General features: G+C 39.9%; 1 protein-coding gene across 1 annotated transcript; it reads left to right on the top strand.

The window, feature by feature from the left end:
• Positions 1-11038: 11038 nt before the first annotated feature.
• On the top strand, positions 11039-12565 carry LOC311208798 (interleukin-8-like; the record flags this gene model as incomplete). Its single annotated transcript, XM_084285755.1, has 3 exons — positions 11039-11102; positions 11542-11677; positions 12478-12565. The coding sequence occupies 3 exons, from the start codon at positions 11039-11041 to the stop codon at positions 12563-12565; spliced, it is 288 nt and encodes a 95-aa protein (XP_084141881.1).
• Positions 12566-25460: the final 12895 nt, after the last annotated feature.

Below are 25460 nucleotides of genomic sequence, written 5' to 3'. Positions count from 1 at the left end.
TGCAATAAAAATGTCATGATGTCTTATAATTCTGCTGTCTTACCACTTACTTGATGGCACCTCAGTTCTTTGAGGCTTTAGAGCAATTGTTGCTAATCCTTCAGATGTTATCTGCCTGCCTGTGCAGCATGCGTGATGTCTCATACCATGGATTACAGTAAGTAATTTTCTAGACCATGTTACTGCCACTTAAGATGTAGTTTGAGGCATACAACTTTGGGGATGCCAAAAGATGATATTCCTATGCCTTCCTCAGCCCTGATCTCTTGTTCACGCTGCTGCAGCACAGTTCTTGGACTGCCTTCTTGGTTATTCCACTGCCACTGTCATCGAGCCACAAGATAAAATGGTACTCCATCAAAAAATAGGAATCACCCTAAAGATAAAATGACCAGCACTGCACTACAGCAGGGAGAGAAAAAAAAAAAAAGCAAAACAAAACACAAACCTCTCTATAATAATGAGCACCTCGGAAATCTCAACCCTTTTTATTTCCAGATCTCAAAATAAGTTACAGAAGTCCTTCATGGAAACCCTAATTTGACTGAATGTTAATGAGAAATACTGTTCCTTTCTGGATTATTCTGTCCAAAACATAATAAAACAGTAGTGTAGGTGTGGATTATTGGGAAATATCTTTGATTCAGAGAAGAAATAAGGAGAGGATAATAAAGGAGTGGGAGGAACTCATCATTGTATGATATGACTTGCCTTAATGTTCTGCTTGAACGATAAAGTATAATTTTGATTGTTTTCAGAAGGCAAGCAATGCATTAGTTGTCTTAACTTGTGCCACCCTGCTCACACTTTGTACTGGCATCAAATCACATTCTCAGACACATACTCAAAAATCAATATGAAAACCTTACTTGCTCTTATTCTTTCTGCAACAGATAAATGCTTTTCATCTGGAATTTCTTTTGGTGAATGACTGCAATAATGTTTGGCATTTCCTTTCAGAGTGGATTGTGAAAAGAGTAGGACACGTACTGGCTGATATGGGACAACAAGCATTCCTTTCAGAATGCACTATGTTGATTTTAAGGGATGACACAATTTTTATTTTGGAAGTTCTTTAGGAAGAAAAACACTGAGCAGTGTCCCAAAGCACTGATTCGAAAAACAAGAACTACCATGGCACAAAGCTTTGGACTTCTTCTTATCTATCATGGCTGAAGTATTTATGCCAGGGCAACAAAATATATCAGCTTTTCCATTTTGAGTGGACCTTTCAGTACAGTGTGCTTCAACGCTCGATGATAAATTGAGCCCTATATTAAACTGGGCATAAAAACCTAAAAATTTGGATGAGGCAGCACAAATGTACTCCTGAAGTCATTTTTTTCCTTCCTTTCCAATTCTATACCTTGAAGTTTAAGCCTTATTAATTAATTTAATAACGAGGGCTGCGAGTGGAAGTGTAATCTGTTGCTATCCCCTTTCACACACTTCTATAGTGTTCTTCAAAAATTTCCATGAAAAGTGACGTTCAAGTCAACAAATGCACATCCTGCTCATTTTGCAACAGTAGCTGGAAGGAAACTGTAGTTCAGTAACCTTTCCTGGTCAAAAATACAACTAAGTTGTTACATCTCCCTTACTAAAGAGCAGAAGAAATGCTTGCAAACCATTAATTACAGAGAATTTTTTGTAAGAACTAACTGTAGAAAATGAGACAAAGCATTTGAGCCCCCCTTGCTGCTCCTGATACATTGAACTGGACAGTTTTATCATCTGTGATAGTTGCCAAAGTGCCTCTCGTTTCACGGAGAAAAGTGTTTGAAATTGCAGCAGTAGAGCTGAGAGGTGCAGTGTGGTTATGGGATGTTTGCAGCTCCAGAAGTGTAAATTAAAGCTTTCTCCAAAGCTGGCTCCAAATTAACACCATGGTAGTAAGTATGAGCTTATTTCAGCTGGACAGCCAAAGGGTGTTGAATACAGTGTGAGGTTATCATTCTTTGAGATGCTACAACCTGATTTATTTATTTATTTATTTATTTTATGTCATCTGTATTAATTTGCTAGGCCTTCAGTGCTCATGAAGGGTGCTGCCACTTTTCAAACACTCACCACCTGAGGTCAATACCAAACTTGTGGTCAACCCACAAGTACCAATAACACCTGCGTGCAGTAAGTAGCAGGAGTGTTAGAGCAGCCATGCTGATGTGCTGTAACATCCCAATCTTGTAACATAAGATTTCACACATAAGGTTCCAGCTTCCAATGTCATACGTTGCAGAAGTAACTGTTGTCACTTAACTGCTTTGCCAGCAGCAATGAATCACCCCTCGTTACAGGTGAAACTGAGTCATGGAGTCAGGTTCTGGCAAAACTTGACTGGATCGTTTGTAATGGTGTTCCTTGCAGGACCGGGAAATGACACTATCCCTCTGTTACCACATCAAAATAATCAGGTTGTTTTTATTCCTTTCAATTTCTATACCTTGAAGTCCAGAAGGTTAGCTCTGCCAGACCTCCTGGGTAATGGCAAAGTCAGAGCTACTTTTGGATCATCAGAAAGATTTTATGAAAGGATGCACTAAGCCGAAGCGTGAAGGAGAAAAATTTGTCTCAAAGTGCCTGAAGTCCTTAAAAACTGGCAAATTTATAGTGGTTTCAGTGTAACAGATTTCAGCCAAATGCCTTGACCAGAACAGTAAAACCAGAATACATGAGATTGTTCTCGTGTATCTGAGAGAGAACCTTTAAAACCTCACCAAAGCCAAAAAGTAGATGCAAATGTGAAGGCTAGCCAGGAAGACGGGGCCCTAAGATCTCCCGCATTTGTCATTTACCCTCTGACAGTCTGTGAGAAACTGCCTGAGATCATCATTTTATCCAAGGAGGTTTTGTCTGCCAAAATTGCAGAAATCATGGAGATTTTCAGAATCCAGGGAAATGTTTTCTGAAGAATACATGTGATTAGCAGGATGAACCTTATAAAGACTGTCAGCCAGCGTGCAGTCATGCATACTGCTTGGGAAATGAAATGATAAATGAGATGCTGGAATCAAACTTACAATGACTCTTAACAGGATCCAGACTCTCCAGCGATTATTGCACTTCAGAAGAATGGGGAAGGCGTAGGGTTTTGTGTGGGTGGTAAAACCTTCCGCAGTGACTACTTCTAGTGCATGCCTTGCACTCATAATTGTCTCCTGGTTAACTGTACTGGGACTGGATATCTCAACAGGTAGGACTTAATGAACAGGTATTAGCAGACCTCAAGGAAAGTGCTGACCAAATCATAGCCCTGGCTGCATATTTACGTCCTTGATCCACATTTAAGATTCAGACATTTTTCCTGGTTCAGGTCTGGCACACAGACTGTGTGTCAACACACAGTTTAAGCTAAATTGCAAGTGGGTAGATTCTTGTGTTCTTGTTACATTAATTTATATGACACTAAATTAGGTCTGGGATGGAAGTAAGAGAAATGATGGTACACAAGAGAAAATTTTACATCTTGCATTGAATTCCAGTGACAAATATTTTCCCTAAAACAAATAGGCAAAGAAGACTTATTCAAAGAACTTGTTCATTAACAGCCATGGTTGGAAGCTGGATTCTGTCAGCAAGAACAGCTGTAGCCATCCTTTGGGAAGGGCTGTTTGCTTATACTGTTGCAGCTAAAGGTTGGGCTTGACATTGTTGTAGGTCTTTTCCTACCCAGAGGATGCCCTGATTTCTGCATATCACAAGGAAGTTCTTGGCACTTGGCTGCTACTTCAGCGGTGAAGCACTATTGCTCTGTGGATTCCTGTGCACAGCTGCACATCCAAGCCCAGAAGAACAAACACTGAAGAACAGTATGAAAGAGAGGGCAGAGGGAGACTGGCAGTGGGAGAGGTGGGCTTTCAGAAGCTCAAGATGCAATTTAGTAAATGAAAAAGGCATAAAACCACTGGCAATTGTAACCATGACCATACAGGCTAAGTCAGATCTTGGTTGGTGGTGGTCTGGAAAACACCAGATCCACAGTCATACTTTACCAGTCATACAGAGGTAGGATCTGCCTTGGGTTAAAAGTGATCTGCGTTGGAGGTGTTTTGATCAGATTACAAAATGACTACTTTCAATTGTCATTTTATTTTGAAGAGTTAAAGAATAGCTTCATCACTTTCCCCAGAGCACCAGGGTGAATTGCAAACGAACAAGAATCATAGGATGTGAGGAGACATGATTCAGAGCATAACTAATCCAGGGTGGTTAGACATATATTTATACTGCTGAACAATGGTCTTTTTAATGTCAGCTCCACAAAATCTGAGGTGTTTTACATGCAAACAGTTACTTTTCCAAAAGCAGGCAAACTACAGGGCTTAAAACCCACAAATTCTGTCTTCGTATCACTGGGCTTTTAAAAAACTAAGGAGCTACTTGTGCAAAAATCAAGGTGCAAATTCACAAACTCCTGCCTTCACAGGAGTTCTGGTGTGCTATTACATGTCTGTGAGCAGTGGGAGAAGGTAAAACAGGTCCTAACTAAAGCATTCGTTCAACCTGCTGCTGAATGTATTGTTTCTATCTTGTTTCACATCTTTGGTCTGCCATTAGGAATACTCTACTGTTACTCACCCATTGTTGATATTGAGGCAATAGGCAGTAAAAGTGTTGACTTTTGATCAGTGTTACAGGATCCGTGGGAGTTAGAAGAATCTCTCTACAGCAGGAGTTGCCAAGAAGTCAGAATAATCAATTTGATATAGGAATAAAATTATGACATACAATGAAGAAAAGAAGAAGCAAAGCCAGTGGCAAGAAAAATGAGTTTGGTTCCCCTGAAAAACATAACCTTCCAACACTGTCTTAGTAATCTAAAAAAGCAAATGCCTTTGCTCTTTTTTCTGGAAGAGCAGGGCTAGGGGGGAAGAGACAGCAGTCAGGGTCTGTTCCCATCTCTGCTGACTTTCCTGACTCCTGCCCAGTATCTGTAACAACTGCAGAAGCCATTGGAATACCCAAGTGCAACTGAAGTGCAAATCCTTATTTTTAAATATTAATAGGGGGAACCAGCCTCTTCCACAGCAAATATTGAAAATCAACATACCGTAGAGCAGAACAAATACAAATTGTTAATCTGCCTAAACGGATGCCACGCACCCAGTAAGGCAAATATTTAAGCAGAACCTGTAAATAAACCAGCAGAATCTATTCCTCAGAAGTTACCTGCCTGGAGTCAGCTAAGGTTTCTGCAGTGTCCTACCAGCAGGGCTGCACCAGGAGCATTTTTCTTAGGATGCCTTTTGTTCCAATTTAGCCTCCAGTTTGGCTCCTGGTCAGGAGCATTTTCCCTCAGCTCCAGTGCTAAAGGTGAATAGTTTAAGGAGCTAAAAACTCTGTCTTGGTTTCACATGATGTATACATACAGTCTGCTTAATGAAGATCAGTCCCACGAGGAGCCGGCTAGCTTCCCATGCAGTGGTGATGGGCCCTCATGGATAAAATGCAGACTGCAGTTCCCTTCCTCTCCACATTCCTCTGTCTTCACCCCTCACTCTGGTGCAGGCAGGAAGAATATACGTAAGCTCTGTCTCTCTTGTTCAAACTGATTTTTCCTCCATGCAGCTGAAACTTTGGAAAGAAAAAATGCCATGGTGATTCACACAGGAATGTGAGGCCAACGCACCCTCTTCTGTCTCCTGGTAGCTGTCACGCTTCACATCATCCCACTGCATCTGAGCTCAGGACCTTGTTCTTTTTGTAGTCTGATCTGATGCAGAAGCGTGACTCCGTTGATTTTCACTTATTCCTGATTTACACCAGTAGGCAGATGGTTAGAATTGCAATACCCAGTTAGGACGAGGTTGTTGATTCTGCTTTGCTTTGCAATTTTAACTGGCAGTAGGCTTGAAAATAACTTCAGGAAAACTACCATCATTTCATTCTCCTCCCTCAGGTAGATCTGGGCTGCCTAGAAAGCAGATACCTAGTTTTGCCAATAGCACAGGTGATAGAAACTTTCAAAGGGGAGGCCAGGAAGTGAGTGAATTTGTGTGAGAACAAGAGCAAGTGGTACACATATTTTGTGATCTCTTTCTTTACTCTTAACTACTGCTTCTGCTTAGCCTGGAAGTTTTGGCTTTGACACACTCATTAAAATATTTGTTTGAAAAACACTTTGGTTCATGTATTGTGATTGGTTTTCAGTTAAGACGTTTAATGAAAAAGGTATTTATTTAATAGGAAAGACAACATATGATGATACTGACTGAAATTCTGGAAAGCCCCTGAGTAATGCTACAGAAATGTTTATTTTTTAGTAATGTAACTAAAGCACGGCGATCACTTTTGTTTTGAAAAAATAGTTGTGAGTAGCATGAATACCTTGATCACTCTTCAGGCAGCATCCTATCCATTTTTTTATTTTTTACTTTTTTTTTTTTATTTTCAATACTACTTCCCTTTCTGGAGATGACTTCATTTCCTATGCAGTTACTACATACACGGGGAAGCCCCAGGAATATACAAAGACAAATATTTTCCATCAAAACTGACACTTTAATGGCTTTTGATTGTATTGTGAATAGGTCATAGGGCACAGAAAGGAAGGACTGCAATTTTGGATTCCTTTGGACTACTGAAAACTGTGAATAAAGTTCTGAGTCAACAATAAAAGCTCTGACTGAGGCTCAGGGACTTTGCTGAAGTAATGCTCGACATTGTCACCAATGAATTTTTGAAGCCAAGCTGCAAGGGTGGAGTAAAAAATGCATTGGACTAGGATCCAGAAGAGCTAGTAAGATGAGCAAAAAGGGGAACTAAGCCAGCTAGCAGAAACTTCAGGAGAGGAAGAGACAGAGCGAAGAAGATGATTTTTATTTGCAGAGCAAGAAGTGACAGTGATGGGTTTAGATGCGTTAGATAGGTATCTATTGCTAGAGCACTTGCTTGTACTGCAAGGAGATCCACGTGCCAGGTTCTCTTGCGACAAAACTCGAAAGCTCTTCTCGTGCCATCAAAGTAAAGCTTTCATCATCAGCATATGTGGAAAAAACCATTCACCAACATAGGTGTTGCAACTGTACTTCTCTGCAGCAAGAATCACCAGACTGTGCGGAAAATCCAGGAACAGGGATGGTCGCCTCCTGGGTGGTGAGGAAGTGGTGCTGTGGGACAGCAGAGCTTGGGCTCTCATACCTGTTCTCAATGCTTAGTGCAACTTCATGCATTGATGCTCATTTGTTAAATCACTCGCACAGTGACCTTTGTGACACATGCCCAGATGAAGACTGATTTAGGAAATGCACTTCACTCCATGCCCAGTGCTTCTAGAAACAAATGAATGTGATTTCTCTTTGTGTTAATGGTCTTAAATATCAAGCATAAGCAGCTTCAGGAAGAGGGGCACAGACAGCCACACAAATTTCAGTAAGCCTTTTCTGAGGAGGACTCATCCAAATGTGTTAATCTTTCAGAATCGCATATTACCTAAACAAAAGAGAAAGAATATTTTGGCAGAGGGCTGATCCAGACACTGCTGAAGCTTATCGGGAAGATAGGTACTAAACATGTATCTCTTGATTGCCTTTAGTTCACATTTTTCATATGAAAATCATTCAGTGGGACAGCTGGAAAACTTAAGATCTTCTTCATGTTGTTTGTTTATTTTTGTCACTACCAAATTAAGACATGGGTAAGGGGAAAATACATCCCTATGGTATAGGTAACTATAAGTAAATTCTCCGTTTTGCCCCTCTCAAGTCAGTCAAGTTGCCCCAGGTAAAGTTCACAGCAGAGACTGTCTTACAGCCCAAAGAAACTACAGGTGACACAAAAGATGCGGACTGCCAGACAAAGATGCAAAGAAGAAGAGACATTTTCCCTTTGCGGATCAAAAGTATGCATTGGTTTTGCATACAGGGTCACAGAAATACACGAAAACACAGGGAAGAATTTCCCTGAAGGAAATCTACAGCCCAAGCAGGGCTACGTTTTCTTGCTGAACCTAATATTCTTTTAAGGAAGAACAGAAGTTATCACATTCACTGACTCCACTATTCAGCTGTTTCTAAATGATCTTTTAAATGTTTGGATCTAAAATTTCAGACCTAGAGGCAGGATTTGTAAAGACACTGGTGAGGAATCACTGGGGGAGATGAAGTCAAAGCAGTGCTGCAGGAACCCCAGGGGGAAAAAAATCCCCCGTTGCTCACAGGAGCATAAGGAAATGTAAAGTTCCAGGTCACTCACCAGTCGGGGTAAGCTGGGGAGAAGCACACAGAAAAAAATCTGAGAAACTCCATTTTTTTCACTCAAGTGCTTTCCTGCCTTTTGCTGTGTCATAGCAAAACTGATGAGAAAGCCTCCACTAGCAGAATTAGCTAATTCTAGGCCTGCAGTAGCACCTACAAATTGATTAAAAATACTCTAACATGTGCCAGTTTGCTATGTGACTTGAGCAGGGACTTCTGTACCACACATCAATGTCAAAAGTCAGATGCAGGATGTTAGATTAGTCTCTAACCAGCATTCAGGGGTGTCATATTGCTGACAAGTCCATCATTTCTCAGAAACCTTATCACCAATAAATAATAAAACTTATGATAACGAAAACGGTTCTGCAGCTGGAGGCTGCCATATGTTGTTTATGATAGTCATATTTAAGGCTTGAGAAGTTTTATTTTTAGTCAGAGACCGTATGCTTTGAAAATTCAGTAGCTTTTAGTTCATGTCATTACCTGCCTCCCATCTCACAGAATAGAAGGTTGTAAAGCAATTGAAACAGCAACTCCTCTCTTTCACCCAAATCATGGAAGTTTACGATAAAACATGTGATGTTTTCATTTATGGTTCATCTTTTCTGACTTCTCTCTGTAACCACAAAAGAAATTTTACATTTGTTGGTTGTGGGTTTTTGAAGGGTGAGTCTCTACTCACTACTTCTTGCTTTTCTGTCTCTGATTTTTAAACTGCAAATCAAAACACAGGCTCCAGAACTCTCTGCTCAGTTGCTCTCATTGCTTCATATCAAACTTGTTGCCCTGTAGTCATTGCATCAGATGTAAGGCATCTAAGCCCTTTCCTTGTGTTTGACTAGTAATGAGGTACAATAGCCACAAATTGTCTATCTAAATCAAGAAAGCAGAAATGCTGTTTCCTTAAAACATAACAGGCAGTCAGCTTTACACAAAGAGCACAAAGGATATCACTCTCATTCCATATGCAGTACAGAAGCAATAAATTTATCTCTGAGTTAATGAAAAACTTTAATGAAATTAAGACAAAGAATAGTTTCTTGGGTTTCTTTGGACAAGGTCTGCACGCCACAGGCAATGTCATTCTTACTTCCATGTTCTCCCTGTGTATAGGCCAGAAGAATTTCCATTGATACCTGAGTTTACATTTCTGTAGACTGTTTGCTGCTCATGGAAATAGTGTGTTGGGGGGTGAAAAAGTCCAGATATGGGAATAAGCAACCCAACAGGACAATTTGTATCGAAATCATCTGGAGGAGATGTGATAGAGGTCTATAGAATTAAGAACAAGATGGAAACGAGCAATAAGGATCAATTCCAAACACCTGTTTTTCCATAAAAGTAGCAGGAGGCATCAAATGAAACCAGAAACAACATGGGACAGTAAAAGGGATAAGTCTCAAACACACCTGACCTTTTCTTATGTGTTCCCAGACATCTGCTGATAGCCACAGTTGAAGAGAGGATACTCATCAGGCAGACTTCTGGTTTCACAAAGAAAGGCTGTTATTAAGTGCTTAGATGCTCACATTACCTGGTCCAGCTACGTTCACTGCAAGATAAAAGCTTACGGGAAAAACAGGTGCTTAATTCCATGTCTACACATCTTATTTAGCTATTAATCAGAATCCATCCTCTATTTATATAGCTTTCTACAACTACAGACACTGATACTTATGGTAATATTAAGTGGAATTAAACCTGGCATACTTAAATCTGTGTCCTTCATGATGAGTCAGAGAACAAGAAGCATATTCATTCATATTTGGTCCTATGTTTTGTTCTTTGGATTGTCTCTATTAACTGACAGAAAAACAATAAAAAGATTTCTTAATCCTTTAAACAACAAAAATCTCATGCTTGTATTTAAGTGTCATTTTCTATTGTTAATAAAAATGGTTGTACATATCTGACTTTATCTGAATAATCCTCTTATCATTACCAGTTGATATGAGATCCTCGATCTCATTACCAGTTTTTCTTTAGTTTTATCATAATAGGAGAACTCTTTTCTTTGCAGAACCAAATTAGAATTTACAAAAATACCTCAATTAATGCCAGAACCAGAATCCCACAGCAGCTTTTGGAATTTTCCTCTGCCTAAATTCAAAATTCAACATTCTCAGTAGCACTCCAAAGTCATTCTGTATTTTGTTGCTTATTTCAGTGATGCTAGGTATTAAGGTATTCAAAAGTACCATAAGTAATCTCAGAAAATATTTTTTTTAAATGCAATTGCGTATCAGTAGGAGTTAAAATCCAGTTCTAGTACCCAGCATTTCTAAAAAACAGTAGTTTCTGGTTCCATCATTTCTTCAAATAATGACAGTATTTAAAACATAATACACAAAGCCTATAGAAACATAGGTGCAAAGTCAGAGATCAAATGTCCTCCTCTAGAAGGGAAAGTCACAACAAGTAACACAATAGTAACAGCAAAAGTATGCAGGTACAGAAGAAAACAATCACAAGAAAATGAGTATTACACAAAATATACTGATTACAGAAAGCTAAGTAAAGGGCTATTTTGTACATATTCTATGTTTTATCTTGTTTTAATTAGCAAAGAATTTTCTGTTGATGAAACGCAATTTGTGGTCATTGAGGGAAGGGGGTTTACCCGTGCCACCGTGACTCATTCTACAACAGAATCTTACAGGTTCAGGAGTTTCCATGGGTATGACCCATGCATGACACTGGAGGATGCGGGGGGGCCAGGGCAGTATATAACCAGGGCAGGTACCAGAGTACAGACATTGGCCACCCTCAGGGCTATAGGAGCTCTCCTCACCTCACTGCACGACCAGACGCCGGTGACACCAGGAAGAAACTCTCTCATCATGACGGGCAAGGTTGTGGCTGCTGGCATGGCTCTTCTCCTGATCTCAGTGATCGGAACCGAAGGTAAAGAAATCCTTCCCAACATTCTCATAAGTAATTGCTAGTGTGAATGCTGGTAAGGGAGGTATTTTGCGTCTTAAAAATGCAGCGAATAACTCTGTAGAGCTAGATCATGTTCTCAGATACAAGGTGTAATTCCACGTATAATCTGATGTGGCCAGGTGCAGAGATAAGCCAAATAAAAGCCCAGTGTTAGAACTGCCGGGGCTCAGTCATTATTATTTTCCATTTCCTTATACCACTGGTTGCTGTAACAGCAGTTTTTGGATAGCTAAAGGCTTAAGCAGCTTAAAAGAACAGGTGAAAGCAAATTTTTCAAGTCCTCAGGCTCCTAAAGAGAAGAATTATTTCTAATACTCTAAGCAAAAAGAATATGTTGCGTTTCCTGCATAAATAGTGAAACAGTCCATACAATACCTCTTTTTTTCTTCTTGTCTTACAGGTATGGCCCTGGCCCGTTCAGGGATTGAACTCCGGTGCCAGTGCATAGAGACCCACTCCAAATTCATCCACCCCAAATTTATCCAGAACGTGAACCTCACCCCCAGCGGGCCTCACTGCAAGAATGTCGAAGTCATGTAAGTGTTTATGCAAAATCCTCCCTGTTACTTAACAAGAAGGAAACAGATTTTACATTAAGGGTGATGTAAGGGTTATCTGAAAGATGTAACAAGCCAGCAGGCGTGGCTACTCAGAATCCAAGAGAGCAATGCGTGATGCTCCTACGAATGTTCTACTGTGTGTCATCTGTTGCATCTTAGTTCTGCAAATCTCTGCTTCATAAACACTCCTTGCAGTATTTTAACTTAAACCTGCAGCCATCAAACAAACAAATACATTTCTAAACCTCAGAATTTCACCAGCATAAGAAAAGAGAATTAAAGCCATTGAGCTGTATTGAGCAAATTATCAAAATATAAATTTTAATGGCTAGGGCAAAAATATGATCGTACCTCTACTGAAGTCAATGAAAAAAACACCATTAGCACAGAAGTCATGTAATTTAGTCACAATTCCAGAAATTTCTGTGACAAAATTCCTATGGACTATCCAGTTCAGTTTCTAAACCAAGATGGAAAGATTCAGGTCCTCAGTTAAACAACATCATAAATACAAATGGGGCAATGTGAAAAAAGAAGCAATTTTGAAAACAGTGCGTCCATGAAATAATTTGATGCATTCAAATAAGGAGATGTGAGATGATAAGAACCAGTTAGGTTAGATTAATCTATAGATTAGATTACAGCCTCAAATGATATGGTTTAAAGAAGATCATGTCAGTGTATATCTAGAAAACTCTGATGTTACAAGAGGAAAGAGAAATTGCCTTGGAATTCACTAAATAGACCTTTCCCCTTCCTTTTTTCTCTGTTTGCAGAGCTACTCTGAAAGACGGCAGAGAAGTGTGCCTGGACCCCACTGCTCCCTGGGTGAAGCTGATTATCAAGGCAATTTTGGACAAGTGAGTCATTTGTTCTCAATGAGCACAGTTAATTGAAAAGCAGTATTTTAAATAAGCCAGCAAACATTCACTGCATAAATAGTTCAAAAACTCTATCTCCTCAGCCAGTTGCTACTATTTCAGTTCACTAACTGGGACAAATATTGTGATGGCTTTGTGGTTTAAGTATGGTGTTAGGTTCAGTTCCTTGCGGTGACATGCCACCCACGCAGATATTAGCTACGTCTCTCGTAAGGCACAAGTATATTGAAAAACCAAGCTCAAGAGCTCAGTCCTCTAGAAATTCATGCATTAACTGACTGGTTTTCTATGAAAAATTAGATATTTAGATAAGTGGGCGAAAATCATTCCCAAAAGGTGAAGCATCAAAATATGGGAGCCCATGGAGTTACTGAATACTTGTGAAAAGGTGACTACAGACCAGTGTCCCTTTGCATCCTATTTAACAGCTTTTAAGGGACACAGAAGCACAAACCCTTAGTGGCTGACTTCATGTGATTCCAGCAAGGGGTACCTGGTCTGGTGGGAGGTGTCCCTGCCCATGGCAGGGGGGTTGGAATTAGATGGTCCTTAAGGTCCCTTCCAACCCAAACCATTCTATCATTGTGTGATTCTATGATACTCGTTCCATGGACTACGTTTAATTTTCTCCTTTTCCATTTTATTTCTTTCTAGGGCAAACACCAGGCCTGACAACTTGTCCTAAAGCAAAGAACAAAACTGTCTTACCTCCTCCAGGAAGGCAAAAACGGGAGATGTCACCACCCAGCTTCTGGCAGCTCATTTCCTCCTGCCTCCTACGTTCACATTTTTATCAGCATCTAGAGAGTAGGGATTCCCTGATTGCGTAGTTAGTTGACAATAGTACTCTAAGTACTCTAAGTCTTTTAAAGAGGTCTCAGACAGGAGAGGAACCACTGAAACCAGAAAAAGCAGACAGAAAAAAACGGCTTGTGAAAAGTGATGGAGGTGATTCTGGAGTCATTTTTGCTAGCCACAGCTGGATCAGTGCAGTTGACTCTCATCAGAGCCTTCTCTAAAGGACATTTTCCCTTTTTGCTAATCCTTTAGGAGCTGACCAACAGCTCCTTTTCTCCAGGAATGCACTGACAGGGAGCAGCAACTGTGCCTAGGTCACTGCCACTCGCAGTGGGCTACTGACCAGAAAGGGGGGGGGGGGGGGGGAGGGCTTCAAAATTAAAAAGCTATAATTCTGAGGCACCATTTTTTGTGCCATCATTTTCAAGGTATTATTTATTGTGAATTAGTGCTGTGAAGCTATAAGCATCTATTTTAAAGACACCTTTCAGTTAGAAAAAAAGCACTTTATTTATTTATTTGAATTATGTTAGACTTTTAATATTGTTTCTATAAGTGATTACTTAATTTATATTTTGGCATGAGAATGTAGTTGGTCTTCATGCTTTCATTATTTATTTTTTTATGGAAATACGGAAATTTATGTACCTAATAAATGCTTGTTGAAATGTTTTTATTTCAGTATGGTGTATTATTAATTTCCTTATTTAAATACAGAACTGAAAAAGAGGATGCGTCTACTTTCACTGTGTATCACTTAAAGGGGTCTTACAAGAGTGAGTGGGAGTTGAGTTGTGGCGACAGCTGATTAAAACAGCAAATGCTTGCTTCCAGTGAGCGCAGATGATTTCCAGTAGGAAGAAATATTAAAGCCATCGACTTTCTTCCTCTTTGTGTTTTCAGAGGTCTGGGTGCTAAAAACCACAGACAGAAACTAAAGAACAAACAGTGATGAGTCAAAGAAATTCCAGGGTCACAGCAGTGGTGGTGCTCAGACAGCATGTCAGCTGCAGATCTGGCACAAAACAAGGTTTCTCATTAACCTACAGTTATCAGGGATACCTGATAAACTTTAAGGAAGTCTGTGTGCACCCTCCCAAATTCCAGTGAGGAGGGAGGACTATATCAGGAGCAAGCCTGAGGAACGTGCTCCAGTTGGGCAGCCACGTCTTTCTGTGACACAGTGATTTAGACAGAAATGGCTGGAATACCAGCAGTGAGCACTTGAGAAAGTGGGAAAGTTGAGCAAATGTTTTGATTTTGATTTTTCTCGGGTCATTTCCAACAAGGAGCCACTCCATGTTCTGCACAAACAGTGTATGTTTGCTCATGGTGCAAGGAGATAAAAAGGGAATTTCTGTTGCTGCTTGAGCAAGCTCTTGTGCAACAATCCCAACCACGCTTTGTCTCCATCCCTATCTCTGCTCCTGTCCCCATGAACTACAAAGACTGCTAGACTCCATTCTCAGGATGTAAAGAGGAGAAAATTTCTCATGGGACCAGGTTTTGTTCAGACTCATCTTACAACAGTAAGACTCCTGGTTTCTGAAGGATCTTTACAAGCTGGTTTCCTTCAGATCTCCAATTTGGAGGCAAGAATGTCTGAAATACTAGCCAAAAAGTGGCAGCAGTGCAGAAGAAAGACTTTATATGCACACCCATAATAGCATGCATGTATCCTAAAGGTTTGGCACCCATTTTACTGTTCCACAAATATTTACAGTAAGCGCACAAGCTCTATCATCAGTCAAATTCCAGTCAAGTTACCAGCAACTGAGCTGAGTCATGGCCAAGGAACGTCTCTTCTCATCAGTGCTGTCCAAAATGTCAGCAATGGCTTACACCTGGGAGCCCGGGCAGGCTATCTACATAGAAGCTTAACCATATCTCTCCTTTATCCATAGTTGAAAACTGAGTCAGAGGCTGACTAGAAACGATAAAATATTGCATTTCTGTTCAGCGAGTGATCACAAGATACCTTTCTTAGGAACATAATATGCAGCGTTAATTTCAAGCCAGTAAGCGGTTAGGACACAGAACTGTATTGTTAACAAAATCTAGTGTGTGCATAATGCTCAGCCACCTTCCATCCTACTAAATTTCACTTATGTTTTTCCTCTGGTTAGTACAGCCTAAGTCCACCTAAAACATATGCTGGGCTTTTGCTAAACATCTGAATGTTCAGGTCTTCTTCAGATACAGATGGCACATAGACATCTTGTTAGCATGTTATCAGGGTAAACTGGTTATCAGGACTGTGAATTAAAATGACTTTACAGTACAAGGCTATCTCAGTGTCTGTAATCAGCTACCATCAGATCAAGTGAGATACCTTTGAACTGGGAATTGTAAGAGCCCAGCTGGCACTGTTAAACCCTAGTGGCCTCAATCAGCCTCACATGGGGCCTCTAACCATTCACCTGCCCATAGCCCCAGGAGCCTCATTTAAGCTTAGCATGGGTTATTTGCCTTTTTTCCTAGTTGTATTGCACAAGCGTTGCTCTTCAGCTGAGTTATTGTTGTGTTTGGTCCTAACCATGGACCCTACTGATCCAGATGATGACTTGAGGCCTCTTGACTTGGTCTTGTGTCTGCATTGCCACCATGGACCTCTATGGCAGCCTCTCGAGCACATCCTGTTCCTGACCTGTGGATTGACTTGTGGACCTGATCTTGGACCTGTCTCATAACCAGGAACATGGCTGGTGAGCTTAATTCCTCACTGAGTTTGGATGTCATCTTTGGGTGGATTCTGCTCGTCTTGCTCAAGTGGCGTGAGATAAGCCCTGGCTGTTGTGTATTCTACCTTGGTGTCCCTTTTTTTTCCTGAACTCTAAGGAGCAGGTGTCCACTGCTGTTCCCTGTCTTAAGTCATCGTTCTAGTCTAGGAGTTTAGAGAATAATTCTATCAAGAATGCCTTTTCTCTGGCTGATCACAATTTCTATAACTGACCACTACATAAAGGGAGAAGAAATAATAACCACAGGAGGTAAGTAAAAGGTTATGTTGTCAAGATACAATATATTTTTAAAGTTATTTTAAACTGATCACATTGACCTTGGTAAGAAGTTGAGTGATATAGCAAGTGACTGATGCTCCCTCCAGATGGCCATGCCAATCGTCAGACCTGGTCTGGGAACAACCCTTTTTCCAGCCCATTCTTTACTCCCATGGAGTCATCAAAACCAGAGTTAGTTAACTGGTCTACATTTTGCTGTTGTGATGTGGGACTCCAGAAATCAAACAGCTTTACATACCAACTCCAGAATGCAGAGTATGCTTTGCCAGCCTGCTATTCGTTTGACCATCAGGTCTAGCTGAACTGATTCTCTCCTCATCACTACGTTATAAATAGCTGGGGATATTTACAAGCACACTTCATAAATAGAGCAGGCTAAGCGATGTGATACATCCCACTACAATCAGAGCAGCACATGTCGACATACCTGAGCTAGGTTCATGTGAACTAGTTAACAGTCTGAGCTAATATATCCCAAGTGTTGTTCTGCTCCTCAGTGAGCAAAAGCTAGGCATCATGTATGTCCAGGATAAACTGTAACCTGCTCTCCACACAGTATTAGGTCTTTCATGTAGTCCGTGCCTTCTTTTCCAAAACCCAAGTTGTTTATTAATTTAAAAAAAATAATGAAAAATTTACTTCAGATAGATGATATATTTTATCAGATCAGTTTTTATCTGGTTATTTTCCTCTAGACCGCCATTTCCTCCTTGCTCTTCCCACCCCCCCGCCCCCCCCAAAAAAAGCATATCAATATCCCAGTAAGCAAACAATACGCAGTCAATACACAAGAGATTTCACTTCTGATGTGTTTTTCCTCCTTTAAACACATTATTATACTAGCTATGTGGTGTTAGAAAAACAGGTGATTTGCTAAGTGCTTATTTGAATCAGATATTATTACAACTCTTAGTGTCAGATAAATCTTTCTTTCGTACTCAGAACAAATGACATTTTCATAAGAGCTTAAGTGCCTTAGGTGATAATTCTTCAGTCATTTTAAGCTGCTCATCTTTTCCTGCTCAATGCACGGAGAAGCTTTTCAGTCCAGAACAAAGTGTCTAAATCTCTTTAGCCCAGCTGAAAGCCTTTCACATAACAACAGGAGCTAGTTATGTCTTGCCTTTGTAATACACTGGCTAAATAACTATATTAGAGCTGTATCAAGAGATAATTCACAACATTTGGGATGAAATCTCAACTATGTTGGGTGCAAGCTCTTGTGCAAGGCATTTAAACTCAATGCAGAGAGCTCTACAGAAATCCTAGGTGCAGAGAGGGTCAGAAGCCACCTTATTTTGAGTTGGGGAGGGGAGGCAGGGATATCCAAATGCAAGCACAATCTTGCTAATTAAAACTCATATTTCACAAAGTGCAAACAGAATGACGTAGATAATAATCAAAATGTAACAAAAATAATTAATGCACAGCAGCAGAAGTAAGTTATCAAATTCTGAAGTGCTACTGGCACAGAAATCTGGATTTATTTCACGATGCTTTTGGGTATTAGGAAATATGCATGTACAGAACCCACAGCATGTGTTAACCACTTAGGCTGGTGGGAGCATACCTTTCCAAAAAGCCTGACTGAGATGGGGAAGATGCTAAAACTTATCCGAATTAGTATTTAGCTACATATATGGTAAAATACCCTAATTATCAGGGATGTGGATGAGAACCTAAAAATATCGTAATTGTAGGGATGTAGATGAGAACCTTATGAGAAGCAGATGTAAAAAAGAAGATATCGCTCAAGGCCAACGGATGAGGGAAGGAAGAATAACTCATTAGGGAAGGATGAACAACTTGTTGGCAGGAAACAAGGCAAAGATAAACAAAAAAAACTTCTAAATACTGTCCAACAGCAGGTCAAAGTCCAGAAAGGTAAAAAGTTTAACCTCCTCTTCCTCATTGCCTTCATCCTGAAAGACCCCTGCCCACGACCACCAGGCTACACTGCGCAGGCGCAACTGGGAGAAGCTAAGGGCAGGGAGTATGGAAATGAGTACTTGGAAGAGGTCTGCCTTTTCGAGAAAATATTGAATATGTATTAGAGCTCACGTAATATGTAACAGTATTCATGTATAAAGTTGTGAGAGATGACCGGGCAGGCACACACTTTTTGAGGGAAGCTATTCCCAGTGTGCCTGGTACACCGCAATAAAGTATACCTGCTTTACAACCCTATGATTGTGGGGTCTTTTCTGCGTGTCAGACAGGAAATAGAAGAGCAGCAAGAAAAGAAGAAAACTTTTTGAGAAGAAAACTTGTGAGTAGTAATGGATAATAAATAATAAATATTCTTTCAGCAGCAAAAACTATCATTTGTATCTGCATAGGTGCTGGGGTAGAATGTGCCTCTGCCAGGAAACTAGCTATTTGTATGTCATGTTTTCAGTATGTCAAACCCTAGATTTTAAGCCATGTGTGATTAAGACAGGATCTTTTTTCTAAACATGCCCATGCATGTCTTTTCTGCACAACTTTCTCCTATATGTGTTTTTATTCTTTGTTGGCAAGGTGTTTCCTTGACCTAAGATTCATGCATTCTGGAGCAGAGAACAAACAATGGGTAGATGATCATGACAGAAAGTAGTAAAGAATATGTGGGCATACTTAATGATGTTCATCTAGTTTGTTCAAGTGCTGTAACTTAGTGCATTTGCGCCTGGCCAGATTCTGCACCTATGAAAACATAAGTTTTAGAGAGGTGCATGATCAGCGTTAAATTAATCTGCCTCCCAACAGCTCTGAAGTGGCACTGCTGCTGTTGTGTAGACACAGGTAAATTGTTATCTGAAAGTCCTTAGCAAATCAGCATGCCAATATATAACATGAACAGGGCTGATGGGGAAACAGTACTGTTTACTTCATAAGATCAATGAATGAGATGGTTCATTTAAGTAGATATAGTTTTTATTTACTTACATATTTACAGGTAAGGCCCTGGTAAAAACAGAGGAAAATGGCTTCCAGTGCTCGTGCATGAGCACTCATTCCAATTTCATCCCTCCCAAGGCAATTCAGCATGTGAAACTAAGCTGAAGAGGACCTCACTGCAAAAAGGTGGAAATCATATAAGTAGCTTTGCAGCACAGCACCCTGCTTTCTACAGGAGGAAGTGACTTAGTGTTTCGTACCCTACTTACTTACTTGGAGTGGAATTTTACATCCCCTGCAAAGCCTCCTAGATGGTAAATGCAACGTAAAAGGTTTTCTATGGAAAGTAATGAACTAATTTCCAAACAGTGGTATAAGCCACATCAGAAAACATTGTAAGAGTTTCTTTATGCTAATATTCTAATAAAGACCAATATCAGAGGAGAAAATTAGATCACCATAACACATTCATGGCATGATTAACAGTTCTGATGATGAAGAATAAAAGACAAAGTCTTGATCCTGTTGACGGGAATTTGATGCACTTCCACTAATCTGGTCTGCACGTGGCAAAAGTTGGAAATGGCCCATCTTGTTCATTATGCTGAAAATTGCTTACTGAGCACTTTGTTTTGCGTGGAATTTAAATTGAAAAATCCACACGAGTGCCAAGTCAAAGACATGATGAGCTTCCTATAAATTGACATCAAAAACTATTTGCATTAATTGAATCAATGCATACACATGAGCAGAAGGGGACTTTCAGGTTATATGGTTTTCATTACAATTTCAACAGAAAATAGTCTATGAGTGATTGTACCCTCTCTGCAGTATTGTGTGTCCTCCTCACCAGTAATTGATAACTGAAGCGAAATTTCATTTCATTAAAATAGATAGATGAACACTTTGCCAAGGTGAAGAAGTTCCTGAAAGATGTTAAAGTATGACCAGACAGAGATGAGAAACCCAATTAAAAAAAAAAATCTTGCTAATGCTTAAAAAAAAAAAAAAGAAACCTGCATCATAAGCTTCTATACAGACATAATTCATTATTTAAAAAAAAAAAAAAAAAAGACTTTAGTATAGAAAAAGTATAGGAAAACTATTTTTCCGTTGTTCTCCGACTACTAGTTGGAAAATATCCAAGAACTTTAACAAACAGAAGTTTGTACCAAGTCCTCCAGACAGTTCATTGCCAAATAGCCAAGATAAATTTAATCATTTTGGGAGAGCCAGGGAGATCCCCGTTGCCTGAACTGCATTGTTCCTTTCTTGGCAGAGCAATGCTGAAAGGTGATGGTGAGCATGTCTGGAAGCCACTGCTCCCTGGGTCTGGCTTACCACAAAGGTGATTTGAGCCAACTAAGTTGTTTTCTTTACTAGAACAGCTTCGGTTAAAAGCTACTTTAAAAAAGCAGACTTAAATCTCTTGGAATGAAACATACTCGTCCTCTTCAGGCACTGTTAATTCTTTCCAACAATTGTCTCAAAATCAACATTTTTAAATGACTGAGGATCAGTGATGGGATTAAAATAGCTTCCTGTAGCTCTGATATAGTCCCTGTGCATGAAGCCAGCCAAAAGACTGTCTTTATGATGCACCTAAATATCTGTTAAAAGATGCCTCAATTCTAGTGTTTTGACACTTATAAAAATCAAAGATTAATTTCCTCTTTTGGGAATATAGATCTACAGGTGGCATTTTTAAGTTAACTACCTCTTCCGGGTATAATTGGGGACAGGCAGGTCGCTATTTCACTCAGTTTGGACACACACATGGGAGTAGATTCTATTGGAGCAGTACTTGTGTAAACACAATTTGCACATATTTCAATTGGTTTTTGCAGTAAAAATTGCTCATTATTTACTTGTAAAAATGAGCATGAATTCTTACCAGTTGCTTTCTTTGTAGCTGGTGATTTATTTTTTTTTTAAAGGAATCATTCAGTTCACTTCATACTTCCTCTAATTACAGGGACAATATAGACTCATCAGTATAAAAGAAGTCAAAAAAAGATGTCATGAAATTTTTTAAGGATGCAAAATGAAATGAATGAGTTTTTCAAAAGAATCACAGAATGTCACAACAGAATTCCTTTTATGTTACTATGTTTTTTCTGAGACTGTTGCTAATTCCACTTATTTCATTTGCTGTGTTTCTAAAACTTTATCTGCAATAGATAGAGCAATTCAAGCTTAACAAGTTTTTCAGTGTTGTAGGGACAAGAATGATCAAGAGGAAATGAGTTAGCTTTACATGGCCCTACTGAAAGTAGAAGTATAAAGGATAAAATGGGTAAACATATAAATAAAACATGAATAAACATACTAAGGACAAGTCTACAAGGTTTTGTTGAAGGAAATTGTCTTTCATGCATTTCTTCAAGTTCTTGGAAGATGACAAGTAGCTTACAGATATGGAAGTTCCCCTAGGTCTAGCCCAACTGTCTTCCTAAAAGGGTTTCACAGCCCTCAACAAGCATTAGAGATAAGACATCAGGGCTAAGAAGTCTTGGATGGGGTAGTTAACAGATGGTTACACAGAAATGAAGGACAAAATTTGGAAGGTCATTTTTTTGTGATGAAGGGACATGGCTTGGAGACTCCTACACCAGCTTGTATGGGGTTCTGTTTGGGTTTGCATAGCCACAAGTGGTCTGGGAAGTGAGCTGTGGTATTCTCATGCCACTAATTGAAGGATAGGAAAGACCAAGATCAACTATGAAGAACTACTGAAAGACATAAGGAGACTCATAGAGTAGACAATAAACTACCAGATGAAGTTAACTGCAGGATGTAGCAAAAATGGTTCACACCAAAAGGGAAAATTCCCAAGCTCCTATAAAAATGAGGTGTTCTTGGCTGGATATTAGCATATGGGGGAGATCACGGGATTATATGAAGCTGCGTGATAGGAATGGCAGGTCAGGGCTTAGCAGTGAATAGAACCTAAGAACCAAAGTAAATAATAATAATATATTTTTTTTTTTTTAAAAAAGCATCAACCAACACAAATATAATGCTAGGAGCTACTACAGTATGAATAAAGGAGTAACTACTGAAATGTGTGTTGCCACTGTGTAAATTTATCCTCATGCTGCACCTCTGGTCTCCCATCTTCAAGAAGATGGGAAAGGTTTAAAGCAGTGCAACCAAGATGACTGAATGCCTGCTACTGAGGAAGCAAGCAAGGTGATTTTATTTTTTTTTTCCTTTCAAAAGTGAGCTACCCCTGGGTGAATGTGACAGAAGTGAATCCATACCTATTTCTCCATCAAAAAACCATCCTTGAGAAAGAGGCAGAGAGCCTTAAAACAGCTTTGTAATGTGTAGTACATGGGCCAAAGCTGATTTCACTTTCTGTGTGTACAGAAAACAGTTTCTTGGCAGTGTATCTTTAAAATGATTTTTTTAAGAGGAGATTTGGGTGTCTGAGAGATGCCATTCACTGAAAGGAGGAAGACTGATTAAAATGTGACTGACTAATGAAATGAAGTGTCTTTAGAAGTGACTTATCTGAAAGATATCTGACTGGGTGTTGCAGCACTCCTGGCAAGGAATGGATAGGCATGGATTCGCTGCTGCTGCCAGAAAACTAGCAACCAAACTATGTTCTATGAGATGCTTTGTGATGTCTCACGAGCACTTCTAAGCTGCTGTCAGCCTCAGGGTAGCCTAATGACTATGAACTAATGGCTTTTGGAAGGAAGAAGCTAAAATTAGTGATACTAAATTACCTGTTATTTCTGAAGTGATATTTATTGTGCTCTAGTTTCCACTTATAGATCGGAAGATGCTGACAGATGCAGCGAGATGGAGGACAAAGGGCTGTGTGGCTAGAGCGTGACGAAGCCCAGCACTCTGACCTGTCTGCAAGCTGTTTGGTGAGGCTCAGGCTAAAGTGGGCTGCTCCGACCACACTGCCAGGAAACATTCATGCTGACATCTGCAAAGCTACACTGGCTGTAGCTTAAGCAGCCAGTAAATTAACAGCAAGTGACCTTTGAAGAACCAGAGGTGAATGCACGATGTAAATGGTCTACTAACCACTTCTAATTTAATCAGAAATTCCCAGGACGACTTCCTCAAACATCTCATATGTTTCTTCCCATTGCTTCCATATCTTACTTCCACAGTCTGCTGGACAGGAAGAAAATGCTTCCTGCCACAGTCACAAAAGGGAAATGCAACTAAAGGAATAAATGTAGCCTTCATCTAGCAGTTAAAACTTTAGCTGCTCGTCCCTATGAATTCTCTAGTAGGACTTATAATCTCTTCTGTTAATATCAAGTAGATCAAATATATATTTTAATATGAAGATTGGTTAATATTGTGTGTTAATATTATGACACTAATATATCATTTACTAGTATTACTAGATATTTAGTAGTCAGTGACTTCATATTGAATTGGATCAAATGAAATATTGCATTTAGCCCACAACAGTCTTTTAAATGACAACTACAATAAAGAATTGACTGTTTGCAAGCAGAGCTGTAACAGACACTTAAATATATACTTGTACTACTGTATTTCTAAATGTACAAACTAAAAGGCAAATCAATTAAAAAGCTGTCCTGCTATTTTATGATTTCAGAGGGATTTAGGAAAGTCCAATGCTTGTGGTGATCTGGGTACATAATCATCTATACTTAGACACCTAAGTGGAAAAAAAGCTAACAACAAAAAAAAAAAAAAAAAAACACAGTTGACCTAAACTCTTATTCTTTCCTTGCCATCACTTCCTCACACAACAAGTCAAAAAACAGATGCTCAGCAGACAGTCAGCTCTCTACATATCTGTTCCTGACATGTTGCCTCACTGTTAACTTCCACAAGAGTTTGCACAACGTGCCCAGTTTTTCAGCAGCAGAAATGATTATTACCCAACCCCCAGTATTAGTCCCTTCTGCGCTCCACAGCTGAAGTGGAATGACAAGCAAATGCTAAGCCATTGGCAGGAAAAAGGAGGTGACTTCAGAAGAGTCTGGGATTTTTTCTCTTGTGAGGAAAAAGGGAGTAGGCTGGTAGAGAGGGCACACAGGAAACAGTAGTTGGTAGAGCTCACCTTGCGTTGGCTGAGCTCAATTCCAGGGAAACCTTTGGGTCCTGTGCGTTTGCGGTCTGGCATTTACAACTTTTCAAGTGAGAGTTTTGAATTTGTCTAGAAAAGACAGATTCCTAGTTTTATTGGAGACAGTAACTTCATGAATGCAGAGGTTAAAGCATTCACCTGGGACTTGGCAACTCAAATCAGCAACAGTACTGGAGCCTACCTCTCTCCCACCCCTCATGATGGTCTTGGTCACCAGAATATGCCTGAATCCCCTCCACCATGTCCCTTGTGTTTGGGTGTCTCTTGCTACATACAAAGACTCTAAATGATGCCAGCCAAGATCCCAAAAAAATCCCTTTTGAATTGTGTTTTCATTACACAATGCAATGAGTCATGAAAAAGAAGAAATAGTGTCTTCCATCCTGTAGCACGGAGAACACATCCTATACCCTGCCTTAAAGCACAAGCAAGGGAAGTATTTGCTTCCCTTTTCAGCAGTCTTTCAGCAACTGGATTATTGCATAACTTTTGCTTTCTTTGTTACAGCAGCATGCTTTTAACATGGTTAAGCATGGAAGGTCTCTGCTCGGGGCAGTATCAGCTCCATTAATGACGTTACCCTTCAAAAGGGAAGGCAATTCCATTTGCACAAGTCATCTGGATCGTAGCGGGAAAACACATGCTGCCAAAATCAGATAATGGGCTTGGAGTTCCCACAGGCAGGGGCTGGGATCAGATACTGGGCAAAGTGTTGAAGGGATCTAGGGAGAACTTGAGTGAAGCGTGGCACTCCCAGGAGCACAGGTTAGGAGTGCCTAGCCTTTGGGCTTGATTTCATGTCTCAACTTTTTTATGCCGTTCCTTACATGGTCCTGGTGAAACTGTGTCATATCGGAGAAAAAGTGTAGGTAGAGGCGATGCTTTAGCTCTCAGAAAACATAGTGGACTTGTATTTCATTACAAATATCCTGCTCTTTTAAACTGATACTTACTCTTAGCTCAGGGGCAGGGTTAATCATATAGGTGGAGCAGGCTCTTGGCTTCACTTTTGTCCTGGGGATTTTTTGCGGTTCTGTTACTGCCACACTCAGGAAATAGCTTAGTCTAGTGCTAAGGAGGGCAAG

This window comes from Netta rufina (genome assembly GCF_964035555.1).
Source record: "Netta rufina genome assembly, chromosome: 4".
In the NCBI taxonomy this organism is placed as follows: domain Eukaryota; kingdom Metazoa; phylum Chordata; class Aves; order Anseriformes; family Anatidae; genus Netta; species Netta rufina.
This window is presented reverse-complemented; position numbering and strand designations above follow the sequence as displayed.